At 38.9% G+C, this 21,078-nt stretch overlaps 2 protein-coding genes across 3 annotated transcripts in view; both read left to right on the top strand.

The window, feature by feature from the left end:
* The window catches only part of taok2a (TAO kinase 2a), a 57,812-nt gene extending 44,073 nt beyond the window's left edge, over positions 1–13,739 (top strand). Inside the window, exons 16-20 of one of the 2 annotated variants that reach the window (XM_056239785.1) lie at positions 3,634–3,837; positions 3,967–4,206; positions 8,094–8,315; positions 8,821–9,003; positions 9,658–13,739. In XM_056239785.1, coding sequence (XP_056095760.1) covers positions 3,634–3,837; positions 3,967–4,206; positions 8,094–8,315; positions 8,821–9,003; positions 9,658–10,548 — 1,740 coding nt within the window. In that variant the 3' untranslated portion in view covers positions 10,549–13,739. The remainder of the gene's footprint in view (positions 1–3,633; positions 3,838–3,966; positions 4,207–8,093; positions 8,316–8,820; positions 9,004–9,657) is intronic. The other variant, XM_056239787.1, reaches the window with a different exon arrangement.
* A 1,014-nt stretch (positions 13,740–14,753) lies between these two features.
* On the top strand, positions 14,754–20,954 carry cdipt (CDP-diacylglycerol--inositol 3-phosphatidyltransferase (phosphatidylinositol synthase)). Its single transcript, XM_056239792.1, has 6 exons — positions 14,754–14,885; positions 15,993–16,127; positions 16,213–16,366; positions 19,474–19,555; positions 19,699–19,780; positions 19,979–20,954. Exons 1-6 carry the CDS (start codon positions 14,843–14,845, stop codon positions 20,122–20,124), a joined length of 642 nt encoding a protein of 213 aa, XP_056095767.1. The 5' UTR covers positions 14,754–14,842; the 3' UTR covers positions 20,125–20,954.
* Positions 20,955–21,078: the final 124 nt, after the last annotated feature.

A 21,078-nucleotide genomic window follows, 5' to 3' on the forward strand; every position in this document is an offset into this window, starting at 1 on the left:
CGCCTTCGGTTGTACATGTTTACACGAGAAAAGTCACTAAAACAGTGGTTCCCAAACAGGGGTACTTGTCTCCAAGGTGTACGTGAGGTGACAGGGTATGCGAACAAAATGAGTTTTGCCGTTCATTTAATTCTACCCCACCTTAAAATAACATGAAAACCAAGCATGTATTTCTAACAGGCGAAATGCAGTAAATACAAGGCATCTAATCAAATTACCTCATCTTTTGCGGTCAAAAAGGACTGCATCCACACAAGCAGCATGCGTATGATTGTGTGCAGAGGATGCTGTCTGTTCGCGCTTCAATGCTGCTGTTCTCGACAAAGTAGGACTCCTTTGTAAAAGTGGGGATGCTAGCATAAACGAATAGACAGACTGTGCATAGAGATTTATTTAAGACTCGAACTCTTCGTAACAAAAACATCCTGTGTTCTAGTTTTTCATTTTTATGTTTTTCCAAACATCATAACATTAAAGTCCCTGTAAAGGCAATTTCAAAAAAAAATTCTAAACACATTATAAATGTTAGAAATGTATTGCTTAAACATATTACAAAGACTGTGAACTGTGAAGTACTGAATTGTGGAGTTAGACCGTTAAACAGTTTTTCACCATTGCTATTTTCCGGATTTTCTGGGCGGGGCTAAAACAGGGCTCGATGACGCACTGGAGCCCTTGAGCTCATGGACACGCCCCTACTTGATGACGCACTGGAGCCCTTGAGCTCCTGGACACGCCCCTACTTGATGACGCACTGGAGCCCTTGAGCTCCTAGACACGCCCCTACTTGATGACGCACTGGAGCCCTTGAGCTCCTGGACACGCCCCTACTTGATGACGCACTGGAGCCCCTGAGGCTGGCCGCTCCTAACAATATTATAGAGCAGATTCACATCAGTGTGCCGCTCATTCGCGAGTACTGTCAGTACTATAATTAGTAACAGCCTACAGATTGCTAGCTAGCCATGCCTTCGTCACGGAAATGCGTACTACCTGGATGCGATCACCGGATCACGTACAAAACATATCGGTGTCCTTATTTACATTTCCGAAAAACGATTACATCAAGAAGAAGTGGATTAATTTTGTGAAGAGCCACCTTGATGGAGAGCTGAGGATCACCGCCAAAACCCGCCTCTGTAAGTGATCATTTTACACGGGATAGTTTTATAAACTTTCGTCGGAGATAACTGTCTGGGATTCACTGATAATCCGCTGTTACTGGTGAATGGGGCCAAACCGACTCCCGCCTCGGCCTTCATCCTCCCGTCGCGCCGACAACTGGTGCCATCATCGCCAGTGCGTGCCCACCGTGCGAGCATCCATTCCGGCTGTAGAGTCGAGTGTGGCGCGACGGCAGCTTTTCCCGCGAGTGGCCGTGGTTTCAGCGCAGCCAGCGGACACGCCCCCAGCGTTTGAGAGCAGAGATTACTGCTCATTTTTTCAAGATTTTGATAGCTTATTTTATGTACTTGCTGGCTTTTTTTATCATTCAAATTTGGCTGGGTGACTAATAACAGATTTTTCTGTGGTGTGACAAACTCAGAACACATACTTAATTTTGACTTTACAGGGACTTTAAGTGATGTACATTTTAAACAGTATTGTCAGTATTGTTTTCTCTTTTTTGCAACGAAATGAGTTCCAACAAAAGCCACAGCAGAACTACAACACACAGCACAGGGTTCCCGCGGATCCTTAAAAAGTCTTAAAAAGTCTTAAATTAGATTTTTAAAATTTAAGGCCATAAAAAGTCTTATAAAGTCTTATTTTTACTTATGAAAGGTCTTAAATTTTAGATGACACTTTGACTTAGACATATCTAAAAGCTTTCCAAATTAAAACCATCTAATTAGCGTATGTATTTTTATTTATTTATTATTCTATCTTTGTGGATTTGCTAGTTCACGTGACATTTCGCGTCACTCGCGAGTCGCGGCAGCATAACTGTCTCCTGCACGCGAGAGGAGAGAAGGAGAAGAAAGGTCGTAAATGTCAGTTCAGTTGTAAGTTCATTCTTTATGTGCGTATGGTGTGCGATGTGTATTGTCTTTTATGATATTGTAATCATTGTTTTAACAATGTACGAGGCACTGCGAGCTGACATCGCATTTGTCTCTCGTGCTTTCACTGCGTGATGTGTGCAGTGTAACTGTTATGTCCCCAAGTTAGTTTTTGTCTTATATTTATATCATATTATGTTCTTATATTAGAATATCACATCAGAAAGAGTGCCGTTTTCCCGTGCACAATTCCAATTGTGATATTTATGCTATACAACAGTTAAATTAACAATAAGTTAACATTGAGTTACTTTTTAGACACAACATTGTCAATATTGTTTGTTTTCCCTTTATTTCGCCGACTATAATTTCAAAATGAAACCGTAGCAGAGTCTCAATGCAACCGACAGCGATTATTTCTTGACTGAAATCCGCGTTTTGAACGAATCACTTGCTTCTTTCCCGAATGAATCAGCCATTTGAACGAATCGGTTGAATGAATGACTCCCTCAACTCACTTATTAAGACAGTGATTTGCCGCTGCGGTTTCATATTTAAAGTACCCTTTAAATAAAATGTTAAAATTAGAAATCATTTCATATTTAAATATTGAATATTGATTTAAAAATATATATCTCATAGCTTTATTTATGCAGTTGTAAATGGAGTGTAAATAAATTAATGCCACTTCTGATGCCGCTTCTGTCACCTCTGCACTGCAAAGATGGATTTTGATTGAATGATTTAATTTGACTGGTAACAGTGGTACTGTATGATTATTATATAATTAAGTATTATTGTATAATTACTGTATAATTTAATTTGAATGATAGTATTTGACATTAAAGGTGATGCATAACTCTAAATAAGTTTAGAAAAAATGTCCATATATAGGTGAAAATGCCCCTGAAAAAATCAATTTAAGGTGGCAAATATTGCCCCTTAATTAAAATATTAATTTCTGTCACTGCTGTGAACTGACCACTGCATAGAATATGAAAAATATGAATATCTTCGTGAGTCAGCTGTCAACAACAGACCTAAACCAGCCATGGCACCAGCACAAAAAATCAGTAAAATAACATCTAATTATTATCAACAAAATGTTGAAAATATCAATATATATTTTTGTCAATATTGCACAGCCCTAATGTACGGTATTAATTTTGATTTCTTCAGGTCTTAAAAAGGTCTTAAAAAGCCTTAAATTTGACTTTCAAAAGTGTGCAGGAACCCTGCAGCAGTGTTTAGTGAATGAATATGCGGCTTTGAATGAATCGTTCTTGAGAGTTAACGACTCAATTACCCATTTATCAATTCAGCCACTTGCTTTGTTGCTGAATAATTGAATGAATGACTCTGACTCACTCATGTTAAATGCCTCAGGGTATACGCCACTCTAAAAAGTTTGGGAACCACTGCACTAAAAGATCACAATTCTAGATCAGGAAAAAGAGTGAAGCCCAATAAGCAGCCTGCGAAAGGGAGAGAGAAAGAAGAGAGCAAGTATGCAACACATAACACGCCAAATATGTAGTGTCATTGTCCCGAAATCGCACGCGTATTACAAATACGTCCACACACGTAACACTTTCTTTTACCACCCTAAAATCCTTCCCCATGGCAACAGGAGCTGAATGAGAACCAGTCCACACCGAAGCGAGAGAAGCAGGAATGGCTGGTGAGGCAGAAGGAGTGTATGCAGCAGATCCAGGCTGAAGAAGAGGCTTCTTTATTGCGGCGACAAAGGCAGTATTACGAGCTGCAGTGCAGACAGTATAAAAGGAAAATGCTGCTCGCGAGACACAATCTGGAGCAGGACCTGCTTAGAGAGGTGAGACGCACATGAGTTATTGTGTGCTTTTCCCTTTCTTTGCTTTCTAAATCACTTTTTTTGCCCTTTTATCTATTCATCTCTTTCTATGCATAATCCATCCTTTTTTGTTTTTATTTGTCCCTGTAGGACCTGAATAAGCGTCAAACCCAGAAGGATCTGGAGTGCGCCATGTTGTTGAGACATCATGAGTCCACTCAGGAGCTGGAGTTCAGGCAGCTAGCACTGGTTCAGCGTACTCGGGCCGACCTGATCCGAACACAGCACCAAAGCGAACTGGCCAATCAGATGGAGTATAATAAGCGGCGTGAGCAGGAACTCCGTCAGAAACACGCTGTGGAGGTCCGCCAGCAACCTAAAAGCTTAAAGGTGTGGATAGCTTTTTTACGTGCTTGGTGGGGTATTTTTGTCCCATTTTGATTTTACATTCTTCACATGATGAGAATAATAGTGCATCATATTTGTTTCATAAATTCAAATTGAATTGAATTTTAATTTAAAGGGCATTCTGAATTCAGTTCTTAATGCCACATAACTCTGTTGTACACCAATTGATTTCTGTTAAGAAAATACTAATTTTGGCAGCTGCAAGGATGAGATTCCACAAAGGGCTTCTGTTAAACCCAACTGTCTAAGTGGCCATGGCTCTACACCTGATGAAACATTCCCGTGATGTAAAAACACACCAGGATGCATGTACCTTTGCATAATTTGTTTTTGTCTTCAAAATGGAAAAACAAAGAAACCGTTTATCTATCACATATTTGACCCTTCTCATGAACATAAGCCGCTTTCCGACCGGAGGGATTTTTGCAGTTCCTAGAACCTAACGTTCTTATAACCTTATTTTAAAGTTTTTATTTTAACTTTATTTTCGTGTTCCGACCGGACTAAGTTGGGGATTTTTTTAGTTCCTCGGACCGTAGTTCCTATAAGTCTTTCAGTACCTAGTCTAGAGCGAGGACTTTTTTAGTTCCCTTTCCCTAGGTCTACGTTGATTGGTTCAACTTATAAGCCCACTGTCAACATGGAACTTGCAGCGTGCTGTCTGCCATACCGGCTATGTGTTTCTTCACTGTCTGTTGCAATTCGCCTATGTATGCTAACTCATAACTTAAGACAATCATAACGCATTCAACCAGCTAATTGCTAATGCTAGCTAAACTTACCCGTCGTTTTGTTTGCCTCCTGCGCTCTGCTCTTCTATCTTCTTCCATCATATTACTTAAGATCATATTCCCGCTGGAGCCTTCGTCTTCTGTGTTTCTCTGAACAGGAACTCAAGCATAGTCTTTAAACGCAGCCGTTCGTACTCGTACTATTAAGGTCCCGGCAAGGCAGAACAGGAACATTCCGATAGCCTCCTCCATGCTGGTTTGTTGTTGTTGTATGTGGCCGCACTACGTCTAGTGATGATGCCATAAAGACCGTCGCCATGCTTGCGTCACTCCCTTACCCCTCCTACCAGTTCCTATGGCCACCGAGTTTGGGGGAGAGTAGTTCTTAGAACTGTTTAGAAGTGGACACAGTTCCTATAACTAAGTACCTGTAACTACTTGGTCGGAAAGCGGCTATAAAGTAATCTTGTTTTTTTCCCTTTATATTTAGATTTTTGTTTTCATTATACTTAGTTCTAATTTAACAAATAGAAACATTATAAATCCAAAATGGATAAACAGCTTGAATATTCGATCTCTACATGGGTGGAAATGAAACACCCCTTTCCACTGATTGGTCAAATAAACATCAAACTTTGCCGTCATCAGTTGTTTATCAGTTCCTTACAACAGAATATTTTATCAAACGATTAAAATATTTAATCGCATTATGTCATAGTTAACTCGCGATTAAGTGCACATATTTATTTATTCTTAATGTCTCTTGATTGCTTTTTGTCCCATTATTTTTTCTCATTTTAATGCTCTTATCAACATGGAAAAGTGGATTGGCTTGCTTTGTGCAAATGTTTTTTTTATTGAAAACAATATTGGCATGTACTGTAGTGTTTAATTTGACACTAACATTCACACTTGGAGCAAATAATCTTTACACCATGTAACACTGTCCATCAATAAAAGGGTGAAAAAATACTTTGTCACACAAACAGCCCTTTCTAAGGGATCAAAACAGGGCGATACAAAATAAAATTACAAAGTGCACATGTAAGGTAAACTAGGACTCAGCCTATAGTGCAGTTAAACCATGGTTTATTGCTTTATTTTTCTCAAGTTTGCTTTGAACATAGCAGTCAGGCTACTGCTCTTTATTCACTAGAGGCTCATCAATCCAGCCTCTTATTACAGAAAGAATGAACAGTAGTGGTGCGTTCACACCAAACGCGAATAGAGCGTCTGGCGCGAGTGATTTCAATTTAAAGACTGGTTTACTCTGCTGCGCGAAAGAGGCGTTTAGCGCTGCGCGGTAGACGCGAATTCGCCTCATTCGCGCGTCCAGTTCGCAAGAATGACGCGAATAGAGCCTCTGGCGCGATACGCGCTAATGATTTTATTTGGGGCATTAACGTGTTTGACGCGAATTCAATGGAAACATTTGGCAACTTTTTAAAAAGTAAACTTTCCATTTAGAATCTTTTTGGCATCCATTTCGGCGTCTCGCACTCGCCATCCACTCAAAACGTAACGTTACCCTACTATTTGGCCGGCTCAAAAGCCCAAACAAGTGTGTGTGGTGTGCCTGTTGTTTTGATTCTGGTCAAGCTAGATCTGGTGTGGTGTTGTAGTTTTCTACGTTCTACTAGAAACAACGTTTCTAGTTGTTGTAATAGCATGTGAAAAAAACTACAAAGTTTGTTAGGCCAAAAAGAACGTTAATCTCGCGATAAAAAATTGACGCCGTTAAAATGGGTTTGTGTTAACGCCGTTAATAATAACGCGTTTAACTGACAGCACTAAGTATTAATTGATGTAACTTCCTAAGAAACGTCACAGAACTGTTGTGCGAGTGTAGGGGCACAGACTGGTGTTTCATTCCTGAATGAGTCCGAGTCTTTGAACAAATCTGTTGATTGAGTGATTCAATGACTTCTATAGACAGCCACTTGATTTTTATTCCTAAATAAATCTGCGTTCTGGCATTATTCTCATTACATTATGCAATTGCAGTGTAAATGCATTTCCTGCCCCAGCATTAAACCGTAAATGCATCTAAAACCAACTTCAGATGGAGCTTCTTTGCCACTTCTTTAGTGCAAAGATGACTTGTTGATACAGATTTAATTGGTGACAGCCTATAGTGTCATCTGACTCAATTTAAGAATTTAACATTTAGGATTACATAAATATTTAATATGGTTAGAAAAAAAATCCTTGAAACCCATGAAAATCTATTTGAAGGGCAAGTATTTTCCCTTATTGGGAAAGTTAATTTTTTGACAGTGATGGCAATAAATGTAAAAATACTCTTTATCTCTGGCTGTATAGGTCAAAGTGTTATTTCAAAGTGTACATTTGAATCGATACTGGTCTGCGCTTCACATCAATGTAGCCAAAATGCATCTGTCCAGTACATTGTGCAGCTTTGTCACAGATTTTTATAGTAGTTCAGCTAAATAAAACAGGCAGTGTACCAAATATGTAGGCTAGGGCTGCATCTAGGCTGTGGGTGCAGATGCGAAGTAAATTAATATTTATGAGATGAACTAATTTCATGGCACGCATTGGTGATTTTATGTCTACACAGAAGAAAGCCTTGTCTAGGCTCTGCCCCAGAACAGTTTGTGTCAAGCCATTCATTAGTCTACTTGTTTGATGAGTGTGGTGGCAAACAATTTTGTGGTGTGATGGCAAACAAAAAGAGATGAAATTCAGTTGCAATAAACGCTTTAAGAACCCGTACAACTGTAGCAGCGGATGACTATTATTCTGTTGCGTAGAACTGATGAACAACTGATGACGGCACGGTTTAAAGTTTAGTTGACCAATTAGTGGAAAGGTGCGTTTCATTGCCTGCCATGTAGAGATCCAATATTCAAGCGGTTTATCCATTTTGTTTTTATTGTGTTTCCATTTGGTGAATTAGAACAAAGTGTGATGAAAACATAAAAATATGAAAAAATGACAAGATTGGTTTATTCATGTTCAAGAGAAAGGTCGAATATGCGATCAATGAATGGTTTCTTCGTTTTCCCGTTTTGAAGACAGTTAAAAAAAACAATTATCCGAAGGTGAAGTTTTTTTGAATGTCGACTTGCCGTGACTTGAGTCCTCAAATATGTTTCTTGTTTTTTGTTCTCTCAGACGAAAGAGCTCCAGATCAAACGTCAGTTCCAAGACACCTGTAAGATTCAGACACGGCAATACAAAGCCCTGCGGAACCACCTGCTGGAGACCACGCCCAAATCAGAGCATAAAACCGTACTGAAGAGACTCAAAGAGGAGCAAACACGTAAACTGGCCATCTTGGCCGAACAGTACGACCATTCCATCAGAGACATGCTGTCCACACAGGCTGTGAGTAAGGCAAGGAAAGACCATCTTTAATGCTTTTTTTTTTTATTTAAAAATGTTTTTATTGGTGTATACTCTCAAACTGATGTGCAGTTACAGAATAATGTATGCATACATTTACATGCATGGGTCAGTTTTAACAAAAATGGACAAGAACATGTCCAAATCATGTTTCACCCCGAAATCAAAAGAATAATTTTTTATTCTCAGTCGGATATTCTTGTGTTTTTTTTAATCTGCATAAAATAAAGGCAGTTAACAAATACTATTAATAAAATAAAATAAAAATTCATTACAATAATGTAAAAATGAACAGACAAATCTAGTGGTCCTTAAATAAATTCAGTATCTCTTCTTTTAATTTTAAAGTGAAATATGATGGGGAATGTTTTTGACTGGTTTTGGGAGGTTTGCCTACTTATAATTAATCAACAGATCCTGAAACCTCCATGTCAGACCTAAATCTCTTTATTGGCTGCTTCTCTACTGATGTCACACCTTTTTGTTTTCCCACCAGTTGCGATTGGATGAGACGCAGGAGGACGAGTACAGAGCACTGCGCATGCAGCTGCAGCAGGAATTGGAGCTGCTAAATGCCTATCAGAGCAAAATAAAGATGCACACAGACACACAACACGAGAGAGAGGCCAAAGACCTGGAGCAGAGGGTGTCTATACGGAGAGCTCTTCTTGAGCAGAGGGTGAGAGAGAGAGAAATTGAGTGAATATTACTGGTGAATGTTTTATGATGGCTCTGTTCTAAAACTTAATGAGCTGCTGTAATATTTACAGTACCTTTTAAAAGTTAGGGATCTTTAATACTTTTCAGAAAGGATGCATGAAATTTATCAAAAGTGACAGTAAATATGTTATAAAGACATTTATAATGTAATAAAAGATTCCTATTTCAAATAAATGCTGTTGTGTAAAAAAAGTATCAAGGTTTCCACAAAAATATTAAGCAGCACAACACTTTTCAATATTGATAATAAGACCGATTTCTTGAGCACTAAATCATCATATTAGAATGATTTCTGAAGGAAATTCAGCTTTATATCAAAGGAATAAATTACATTTTAAAACATTAAAATAGAGCAAGTATTAGACTTATTGCAAAAACATTTATATTGCATCTAAAGCAGAATCCTAATTGAGAATTGACTGATTCTCAGTGACTGATTTAAAATGCTTTACATAGGCAACAACTCCTTATTTAAATAGTACAAAGACACCGGAAACTCAACTCGAAACTAATTTCAGTAAGCTGACACTGATACTATGAGCATCAAAAGACATGCGATGTGTCTTCTAATTTGTTCTCTTTCTGTCACCCTTTTGGGGGGTTTTTTTTTCAGATCGAGGAGGAGATGTTGTCGTTGCAGAACGAGCGTTCTGAGCGAATCCGGGCTCTGCTCGAGCACCAAGCTCGAGAAATCGAGTCCTTTGATTCGGAGAGCATGCGCCTGGGCTTCAGTAACATGGCTTTGAGTGGAATCCCTGCTGAGGCTTACAATCAGGGCTACCCCAACCCTCCTTCCTCCGGCCCTGGGGGCTGGCCGTCCCGTCCTGTGCCTCGTTCAGGCAGTCAGTGGAGCCATGGCGTCCAAAACTCAGCGGCGCCGCCCTCCTGGCGAAGTCAGAACAGTACAGCCGGGTTCAGCCGAGCGGAGCAAATCTCCAGCCGGGAGAGAGATCGAGAGAGGGATTTAGAGGGAATGGGTGCCCGTGGCTTTCCGAGCTCTCGCTCCTCTGCCTCGTCTGCATCGTCGTCGTCGTCGTCCTCGCATCATCACCTCCGCTACATACCGCAGCATTACCACCACCAGAGTACACCACACCTGTACCGCGACAACCGAGAGAGGGAGTGGGGAGGTGGTGGAGGAGGAGGTGGTCACCACTCCTCTTCATCCTCCTCTCATGGCCACTCGCATCACATTTCTTCCCATGGCTCTTCCCAATCCCTTGCTCTCCTCCCTCCACCTCCTCCTCCTCCACCCATCTCACTTTCCACATCTTCTCCCCAGTCCTCCTCCTCCTCTTCCTCCTCTCAGAGTGGCTATGGTGGAAGGGGCGAGGGCCTGGCTGTGAGGGGCCCCAGCCTGATGGCTCTGAGAAACAGTCCAGGACCCCTTCGGAGAACCGCCTCGGGCGGAGGTGCCGGTGGGTCGGGCGGGGACGGAGGTTTGAGTCGGAGTACATCAGTGACGTCGCACATCTCCAACGGATCCCACCTCTCCTACTCGTAGAAAGTCAGACAGGAAGTTCAGAACATTTTGCGGGCTTTAGCAGGGGAGAAAAGCCCTTGACGTAGCTCGTTTAGGAGTTAAACGGAGACGAGGAGGAAAAAACGTATTTAGATGGTCAGACCTTTACTTACAAGAAGATAGATCTCAGGGTTTCCGGGGGATAGTGATTCGGGAGGGCTCAGGGTTTAGATCGGGAACAGAAAAGACGAGATGTACTGTTACAGGAGCAGAAAGCTATACTGTTGAGTGTGTGGGAGAGAAAGGATGAAAATAACACAAGTGGTGCCAATGCTGTAGATTGGGCTCATCCTTAACTGGTCCATTTTAGTTTTATTTTATTTTAAACGGTCAGACAGACCCATTGAATTCTGCTCTTTCATGTCCAGGAATTTTCTTGCACGTCTAAAGGTTGAAGATTTGAACTTTTTACAGATATTATTTTATGCTTAATCCTGGTTCATGTTAAGCTGAATTCATTTTGTGCAATTCAAGGGTTTCCTTTTTAAAAGAATAGTTTGCCAAAAATGAAAGATCTGTTATTATTTACTCTCTCTCTCATGTTGTTCCAAACCCTACATACTGTTATTTTTTTCATAGAACACAAAAGGAGAGTTTTTGGAGGATCTTTTAAGCAGCACTTTTCTATGCAACAAGAGTTCTTAGGACTTCAGAGTTTTCTGAAGCCACTTGAATGCTTTGTTTGAGCAGATCAAAATTTGGGTCTGAAAAATAATAGTACATTCATGAATCCAACAACCGCTTGGATTTTCATGCGTCAGAACCGAATGTAGTTCACTTTGTCTTTTTTTTAGAGCTGTGAACCTGCGTTATTTGGAAAAGAGCTGCTTTAAAGGGAAAGTTTACCCCAAAAATGAAAACTCTGTCGTCATTTACTCGCCTGCATGTCGCCCCAAACCCATACGACTTTCTTTCTTCTGTGGAACATAATAAAATATATTTTTAGAACATTCTTTAAACATTCTTGTTTTGCTGCAGAAAGTAAGTCTGCTTTGACATGACAGAATTTTCATCTTTAAGCTCTTTCTAATATCTCTGTGTTTTGCAGATAAATAACAAAATACAGGTTTAAAACGACATGAGGGTGAGTGAATAATGGCAGAATTATTCATTGACTCTGAGCGTCTCTTGAGTTTGAGCCAGAGGATGAGTCCTTTTCAATTTTTACTGCTAGCGAGCGAGTCGGATGCAATAGAAGGTGCTGTAGCATGTGCAGAAACTTGTGGAAGGGAGAAGAGGTGTAAACTGAGGAACTAAAAGGGTGATTGAACTGATTTTTGTGTAATTATGTAGATAGTACTAAAACAATACTAAAAGAACATCAATCATTGATGGGTTTTAAACTGTACATTTGTATTTGAGTCAAGGATGGGAGGCAGTTTTTTTATTTTGAAATGATTTTCGTATTCTGTATTCTTTTGTTTATTTTTTTTAAACAATGCCACACGTTATACTGCCATCTAGAGGCTCAACTGACCTAAAGCAACTCCGCCCACTGTCCTTATAAGGGCAAGCTGCCATTTAAGTTGTGTTTGGTTTAGGTTTAAACTGGGCTGTCATTCAGTGTCTGTTTTTAGCATAGGTGTGCTAAGATTACTTTTAAAAAGAGATTGAACCTGGCTAGGTGAGTAAGCCATCTCCTTGACTATAAATGCACACTGTGTAAATATGATGTACATGTCCATAAGAGAGTTTGGTTACAGGTTTCTGTGCATGAGAGTGATGTACTGAGACCATTTGTATACAAACATACACCACAGACGTTTATATGACTTTAAGTATATGTGTATAATACATCTCCTGTGGTAGGGTTGACGGGGAAAGTCATCAGGTTGTTTTCTGTTCAACACTTTTGATCTATATTGTACTTATACAACGTGTGTATATACAAGCACTAACTCTTATTTAGGGTAATAATAATTTTGCTATGTGAATTGGAAAGTGGGACATAAAAAATAGATACTGTCATTATTATTACACCTACTACTACCACTGCAATATTTGTGTTGTACACTAATTTTTCTTTTTACAATTTCTTTTTCTCTCTTTTTTTTAAAGACAGGTTTTTTTTATTTTATCAATGCTTACCACTAGGTGGGAAATGTTGGCAGTGTCACAGTGAGAATTTTGAGTCTCGTTTTAGATTAAAAAATTAAAAAGGACTACCTATCCCAGCATTCCTTGTTACATCTCAGGCTAGGAGTCTTTTGTGCAGTGCGTTGTCAGGAGAGTAGTATTTTAGAGCCAGTATTAAACTTGTACAGAACATTTTAAGAGATTTTAGCTGTATAGAACATTTCTAGACGACTGTAAAGTGTCTCAAACACCCCCCCACCCCCCTTTCTCCCTCCATCTTATGTTCTGGAATGCACTACTTTCGTTTTTGCTTACTAAATTTGTATGTATAAAATGGACACAAGGCAACACAAGCTGTTTACATTGACAACCAAAATCTCCAGCATACCCTTAAGAACATGGTGAGAGATGAAGCTAGATTTTGCCAGTTACGTTGTTATTTTAGTTTTAAAAACCCGAAATCTTTTGTGCTCCCACACTGCCAGCTCTCTTTAGACACCAGCGTTCACTCGGACTCTCCCTCGGCCTCCTGAACCAAGGAGACATGCAGTACCTCACTTCCCTGTGCCTGGCCAACCTTTTTCAGTGTTCACTTCACATCGCCTCCCCGCCCATCACCACATTCCCTTATGTCCTTTCTTGCTTGGTTACTAACATCTATGGACAGAAGAGGAGAAAAAAATCCTCAGCCCATCTGTAACTCTGGGCTATCATATAATGTGTTTACAGCAACACATGCTGGATTCTTATTAGTGTATCCTCTTTTAGGGGGTGTTTCAGTATCTGGTGGTAGTAACTTGAGGTAAATATATGAAATTACTTTCATCATCCTGCAGTGTTTAAAGGACTGGAGCTATAAGGGTGCAAAGACTATTGCTGTTGCAGATGTGTGGAAAAGTGTGTGTAGCCTGCGCTGAAATGTATTGCAAAATTGTGATGTTTGAAAGGCTGATGGAGAGCATGGTTGTTCAGGGAGCTCAGAAAAAAAGGCCAAATTACATTCAGGTGAAATGATTACAGGAGAACTCTTTAACACATGGGTTATAGAACTTGTACAGAAAATGATTAACAAGTCATTAAAAAGGATACAAACAAAATTACCTTTCCTGTGTGATCTGTCTGGACTAATGCACACTTTGTTTTCAGCACTTCTAGCCTGTTTTCTGAATGATGAGAATGTGCATCTGCCATGCATAGACACCCTGGTGATGTTGAAAGTAGAGGAAAGACCGTTTCCATAGAGACAGAGGCCATACTAAGTGGAAATTACTGGTTGCTTACAAAAAAAAGACACATGTTTGTTCTGGTGTAGAGCTATTTTTAGTCCTAGTCAGCAAATGACTCCAATTTATTGGATGTTTTGCGGTAATATACTGTTTTAAATCTATTTTTCTGCTGTTCTTGTTTAAATGGCATTGCTGTTAAAACGGCTAAACAACAGATACAGTTGGTAACTTACAAGCTAGAAGAATTTCCGACCTGATAAGTCAACGTGTGGCTTAAGAGTTTGGAGATGTTCCTAACATTGTAAGAATGTTCTTTTTTTTTAGTTTTTGTTGTCTATTGTTGCTGCATTTTTTCTTACTTAATATATAAAACTTAATAAAATAATACTAACTTGACAAAATAAGTGCCCCATATGCGGATTTATTTAGTGATGACTAACTGACAGTACACTATAAAAAAATGATCGTGATTTTAACGGTAAAAGACAAAAAAAAATGCTTCGGCGAAAAGCTGTTAATTTAAGTTTTCTATATAATCTGTAAAACCTAAAATGTTGCTTGCGTCTTTTATTTTGCGGTAAATTTAACGGATTTTTACAGTGTATTTCGGCAACCACTGTTAATAGATGAGACTTTCGATAGATAAATCACAATGATGAAAGTAAGACGGTGGAAATGTGTAATATGCTGAAAAAATCTAATGCTTTACTAATTAGGTTTTCATTGCCGTTATTATACCACTCACTGTCACAGTGCTGTGACACACAGCTGATTTGGGGTCAGCAGTGGGTCGTGTCACGTGATGCTTTTGGTGTCACCGAGGTTAGAGCGCGTGCCAATTAAAGGGGAGGATTCCTTTGACGACGTGCGCGCGTACTGGACATCATGACGTCACGCGCCACGCTCAACTACAGGGAAATAGAAAGCTGGAAGAGACATTTCAGGGATCCGTCCAAATAAAAGCGCTCGTTACCATGACCGAAGAAAATATCTTCCTGTTCGTCCCGAATTTAATCGGTGAGTCAATCGAACGAGTTATAACGAGCGCGGATCGTCAGCGCGCGACAGAGTTCTGCGCACGTTTAACCGCGGCTGCCTGACTGATAATAGTTATTTCGTTAAAAACATGTATATAAAGGTCACGTATGTTTTGTTTAAATATGCGTAGAGTCTGTACAACTGTACTAGCGTCTAGTCTGCATGATCGTTGTGTTTTACAGCGGTTGTTTTGACTTCCTGCGGATGTTTGACATGATGCTATTGGCTGTCACTGCAATGCACTAGACTGAGTGAATCACATTAATCCACTAATAGTGCTGTCAATGTAGTATAAAAGATTTAAAGTCGACATGAAACACAAATTCACCCTTTGTTATACATGCATGTTGTGAACAATTTAATCCGTGTGCAGGTTTATTTTTTTCTTTCTTGACCTCGTAAGGTTTATTCAAAATGTCTTGACTTCTCTCTGGTGACATTTGCAGGACTTCTCCAATTATTTAGTCTGCTTAAAGTTGCCCCATTATGCTTTTTCCCATATCACCATCTGACCAGTCAGAGCAGACGAGTTTAGAGAGACTGAAACCTTTATCGAACATTTTCAGACACTGTGCGAAAAGAGGTGATTCTGCAATATATATTATGATTAAAGTGGTTTTGTAGTGGCACATCATTGGGGCTCTTTAAATTCTGCATATAGGGTAAATACAGGTTGAATGGGACACTTTTTCAAAATGGGGAAAAAGTGTCCCAATCAACCTGAATTCACTTCTATCTGCCTCCACTTTTGAGTGCAATGCACACATCTCAAAAACAATAATCAATATTACTTCCTTTCCCTCTTGCAGACACCTCTTCTCTGGTGAAGTTTTTTGACCCGAGACCGGGACAACCTGTCACTTACATTATATCACAAAAATAGCAAATCACAACGATCCAATCAATTTCCACCCTACATTTTTTTTTTCTTGTTCAAGAAGCCGTATCACTCAGATATAGGCTACATCACGATAGGGAAGAAAAGACTATAGCTACTTCTGTTTTATGCCAACATTAATTCGTAGTACCCGTGTATGCGTGTACTCTCCTCCTTTTCATATGCAATCTTTTCCACACTTTCAATAGGATATGCCCGTATTGTACTGGCTCTGGTATCCTTCTACTTGATGCCCTGCTGCCCGGGTCCGGCTGTGTTTTGTTACCTACTGAGTGCCCTTTTGGATGCCTTCGATGGACATGCTGCCCGCGCTCTTAATCAAGGTAGTGATCTGCAGCTCTGTGTTGTACGTTATTCCTCTTTTTGTGCTTTGCTCACTCTTTGTACCCATCCCTGCCTTTTCCTTAGGTACAAAGTTTGGTGCCATGCTGGACATGTTGACTGACCGTTGTGCCACCATGTGTTTGCTGGTGAATCTGGCACTGCTGTACCCATCCTACACTTTCCTGTTTCAGCTCAGCATGTGTTTGGACGTGGCCAGCCACTGGCTGCACCTGCACAGGTTGGTCCAATATTTCATCCAATAAAGGCATAAGGTATTAGTCCTAAAAAAACAATGCATTTTTGAACTTCTGGTTCCATTGTCCCAAGGTCGATGTGTTTTTTGAATGTGTTTTTTTTTTTTTTGGTGAACAGCTTGAAATAAGGTCTGTGGTTGACCAGCTCAAGATATTTTCACATTTTATACTACATAAAATACATAAGTAATAGAACAAAAAAGAATTGAAAAGCTTTTACATGTTTTGAAAAAGGCAGTTGCTGACAAGTGGCTAAATGGGGAAACTGAGGTTGTCGGGACATTAAATGTCATCATGCTGAACAGGATAACACATCTACTCAATAGTCTGCTTTTACAGCCTTGTTGTGTGTATAATCACATTCTTGCTAACATTTTTAACTCAAACTTTCCAGCTTGTAGATTTTAATAAAAAACTGAAAGAGTTGTCGGACACTTAGTGGTGACAATAAAGTTATACCACTGTGTTGTACTTTGTTTATAGCTTAACATTAGCTTTTCACTTCTGCCGATTTTATTAAGGCTTCAAAATTCATAAAAGTTGGGTTTATTTGTAAAGATTATCATGATGAACAAAATGTGTAAGGGAATCATGAACTTTTGTTGGTCACAGAGCTTATTTCAATGGAAAATAAATCCTGTTTTTGCCGAGGGAACCAGGGTGATGCTAACTTCCGGATTGACCTACAAAATTACATCATTCCTGCATAACTCTATGGCCACGTACACACTCAGCTAAATTCGGTTTTCAATTCACCTTAGTGTTTAAAGGGGCTATGTGTAGGTTTTTAGTTAAAAAACATATTTAAGATAGAGTCTTCATTTGTACATTTATGAGCCAACCATAATGCAATAGAAAGAATGACACCTTGACTGTCCACCACGGTTGCCTCTATCAGCCTGTAGGCTCAATTGTGTGTGGAAGAGTCGGGTCCGAAGTGGCGTGAAAATTCACAAAATGTGTCGTCATGCGCGTTCTCGTCTACTTGGGCTTACATCCGTGCGGCAGCCATTAGTAAGCAACGGCAATCGCTAGCAGTAGTGTTTCAAATGGACTCTGCGGACGGAAAGAAGCGACCAGCCTCCAGCACAATCCAGATACCCACGGAAACTCAAAGAAAAAAAGCCTTATCTAGTGCAGCCAGCCGAGAACGAGCATGAGACTGGCTGCAGTTTCTCTAACGGCCACTGGTGTCAGTAACGGTAAGAAATTTCAGAACTTCCGCAATGCTCCTTTAATTCTGTTCTGTGCACACACACAGTTCAGTCATTTAAGGGAGTGACAACCCCTTTTAAGGGAGTGACTTATTTGTATTGAAGAACAAGTATTGGAAATTTGTATTGGAAATAAGTAGGGCTGTCAAATGATTAATCGCGATTAATCGCATCCAAAATAAAAGTTTGTGTTTACATAATATATGTGGGTGCATTGTGTATAATTATTATATATATATAAATACACACACATGCTTGTATATATTTAAGAAATATTTTCATGTATATACTGTATATAGATTTATATATAATTTTTATTATATATAAATATAAATAGTTTAGATATAAATAATATTTTTTTCTTAAATATACATGCATGTGTGTGTATTTATATATAAATAAAATAATTATACACAGTGCACCCACATATATTATGTAAACACAAACTTTTATTTTGGATGCGATTAATCGCGATTAATCATTTGACAGCCCTAGAAATAAGGTATTGCGGTCCACAGTTGCCCCCTTTATTCATTCCATTATAAACTGTTTTGCTTTATGAGCCAGACCTAAAACAAGCAGCCCACAAATTCTTATTATAAGAGGACATGGCAACACTTCAAGAGCGCGCTCTGCGAAGCAGCCTCCCAAGCATAAACAAAACGCGACACCTCTGTCAACGGTGGTTTGGTTCAAATGAAGTCTTTGACAGCTGTAATATTATCTTGGTATTAAAATACGGTAGTATATACCAAATGCGTGAGAGGCCAGAACATTGCTATGGTTACCGATGTGTCAAGCATTGCTATTTTGGGAGTGAGTTGTGTTCCGTACACACACAAAACAATCATTTAGAGGATTAACTGCCGTATTTAAGCTATTCACTCCTGAAACTTTACAATGTGTACGTGGCCTATAAGCACCACCTGATATGTGAATACATAAAGCAGTTGATTCAAGACCGTACTTAGAGGCTTAGAAATCTCTCTTTATGTTTACAGATGATCTCACCCCAAGCTGGTACACATAGGCATAGGCTACATAGTCATTTTGTCTAGACTGGCACTGTTCACTTGTGCAACATGGGACGCCACTGCAACCCCCGCACATAGCTCTCTGATGCACGCTACACTTGTCTAATTGCTCATTTTTGCTGTCTGCTTTCATTCCTGTGAAATTGCCAAATGAAATGCGCCTCCATTACTGATATAATACTACTGACAATGACAAACAATTGCAGTTTTATTGTTTAAAAAGTCTTGAGCTATATTTGAAAGCACAATCTCTCACATTTATTGGAAGAATTATACCTCTAGACCCCCGGTATTAAAAAGATTTAGATTTACATTGTAACAATTTACATTAATCCTTATTAAAATCAGTAATTTGTTAGATGCATATCAGAATATTGGTTAATGTTCATTTCAAATAATCAGAAATTATTTTATATATCTATGGATCTCCACTGACCCCTAGAATTCAGTTTTATTATTTAATTTATTTATGCATTTTATAGTAAATGTACCTATGCATAAATCGTTAAAGTTGGCATGAAATGGAAATGGAAACCTTATCTATTTTGCAAATGCATTTTAATGATCTTACTAGCTGTGATTTTTCTTCTTTCTTTTAGTTATCAAAATCAATAACCAACACTAATAGATTATGTAATGCATTTCAGAACATTAGAATATTAATGTAGATACAAATAGTAAGAAATATAAATAAAATAAAAAACTTAATTGATCTCCACAGACTTCTAGAATCCCAATTTTATAATATATTGAATGTGTTAATATATTGTATTCAATTTATGTGACCTACATAAATCGTTGTAATAATATGGGTGTGTCTTTTTTCTGGTTCTTTTGTTCCAGTTCCATGATGAAGGGAGCAACTAGTCACAAAACAATTGACCTCTCTGGAAACCCCATCTTGCGACTCTACTACACATCCAGGGTAACATCCTCACTCACTCTCATTCATTCACACAGTCAGGAAGTCCCATCAAAAGCTTAATGGGTTGTTCTTAAAGTATGCATGATATCTAGTGAAGAAGTTCACATGTACTGGCTGTTCTGACATCAGTGTTTTTTCCACAGCCGGTGCTGTTTTTTATGTGTATGGGGAATGAACTGTTCTTCTGTCTGCTTTACATAATGTACTACATCGAGGAACCCCAGGGTGAGAATCAGCAGGCTCTTTCTTACTGTCTTGCTTTATTATTTCACTATTGTCCCTCTTTCCTTTTGTCAGTTTTAATCATTGAAGTAGTGTTGAATTCATATGTACACACTACAACAAAGTTAAAGGACACAGATTACATTTGACTAAAATATTGGTTGCATCATATTTTTGAATGACTTCTCTCTTTCTGTCCAGTGTGGCTGCAATGGCTGCTGGGAGTTTGTGCCGTGGTCTCTCTGCTGAAGTCTGGCATAAGTCTCCTCCACCTCATCACCGCCTCCCGCAACATGGCTGCTATCGATGTGGCTGACCGTGAGAGAGAGCGGAGCAAAGCACAATGATAGATGAGAGGATACACAAACCAAGAAAACAGAGACGAAGGCAGAGAGAAGATGATGAGCAGAAAAAGTGTTATGAGAACATCGGCAAGTATAGATGAGGATGAGATCATGGAAATCAATCATGGGACCTTGCAAAGTCTCACTGACCATTTATATTTGTTTGAATATAGATTATCAATGGCATGATACCAGGGGAAAATACCTTACAAGTTACATCCATATTCCTGTAGTTGTAATAGTTTCCCATTTCTGTTGATGGAACTAGTTGCACTATGAGTGTACCATATTTATATCATCTTTGGGGTGTCATATTATTTTTATTTATTTGTTTGGTTGTTTTATTTGTTAATTGAATAATCATGCATATTTTTTATGGGATTTAGAGTAGCTCTGCTGTTTAAAAGCAACATTTCCAAATAGCATTCACATAAAAGACAGACACATTCCACACTTCAACTGAAAGTCACTTGAGTGTCACTGTATTTGGTGTTTGTTTTATCATTAGTTGTGTGGTATTTAATTATTTCTGTAAATGAGCCTGTTTTTTATTAGACGTCTATGTTTTTGTTGCAGGTCTATCAAAGAACATTTATCTGTTTGAATATTAGTTTGAAGAGTGTGAAAACATTATTATATTATACAAGTGGCTCGGCCATTAATTTTGTCCAAAGCCTTCTGAATGTATTATTGGGCTGTGGTAGAGAAGTAGACATACTGTTTTAGAGCTGTTGTTATATAAATTATCAGAATTTTTGAGAGTTAAATGATTGTGGAGAAAAGTATTTTGTACTGTAACAGGTGATTTGACAATAAAGTTATCCTGACACCAATATGCAGCTGTTATTTTTTCATTTATTTATTTAAATTACAACAGCCCTGTAGCTGTGATGATATTCCTGTAAGCCCAACAAACACAAAACGCTCCCCTATGTTTGTGTGTACGGTTTCCTTTTG

The sequence above is a fragment of the Rhinichthys klamathensis genome, unplaced genomic scaffold (assembly GCF_029890125.1).
Source record: "Rhinichthys klamathensis goyatoka isolate OS25496 unplaced genomic scaffold, OSU_Roscu_1.1 h1tg000571l_1, whole genome shotgun sequence".
NCBI classification, from domain to species: domain Eukaryota; kingdom Metazoa; phylum Chordata; class Actinopteri; order Cypriniformes; family Leuciscidae; genus Rhinichthys; species Rhinichthys klamathensis.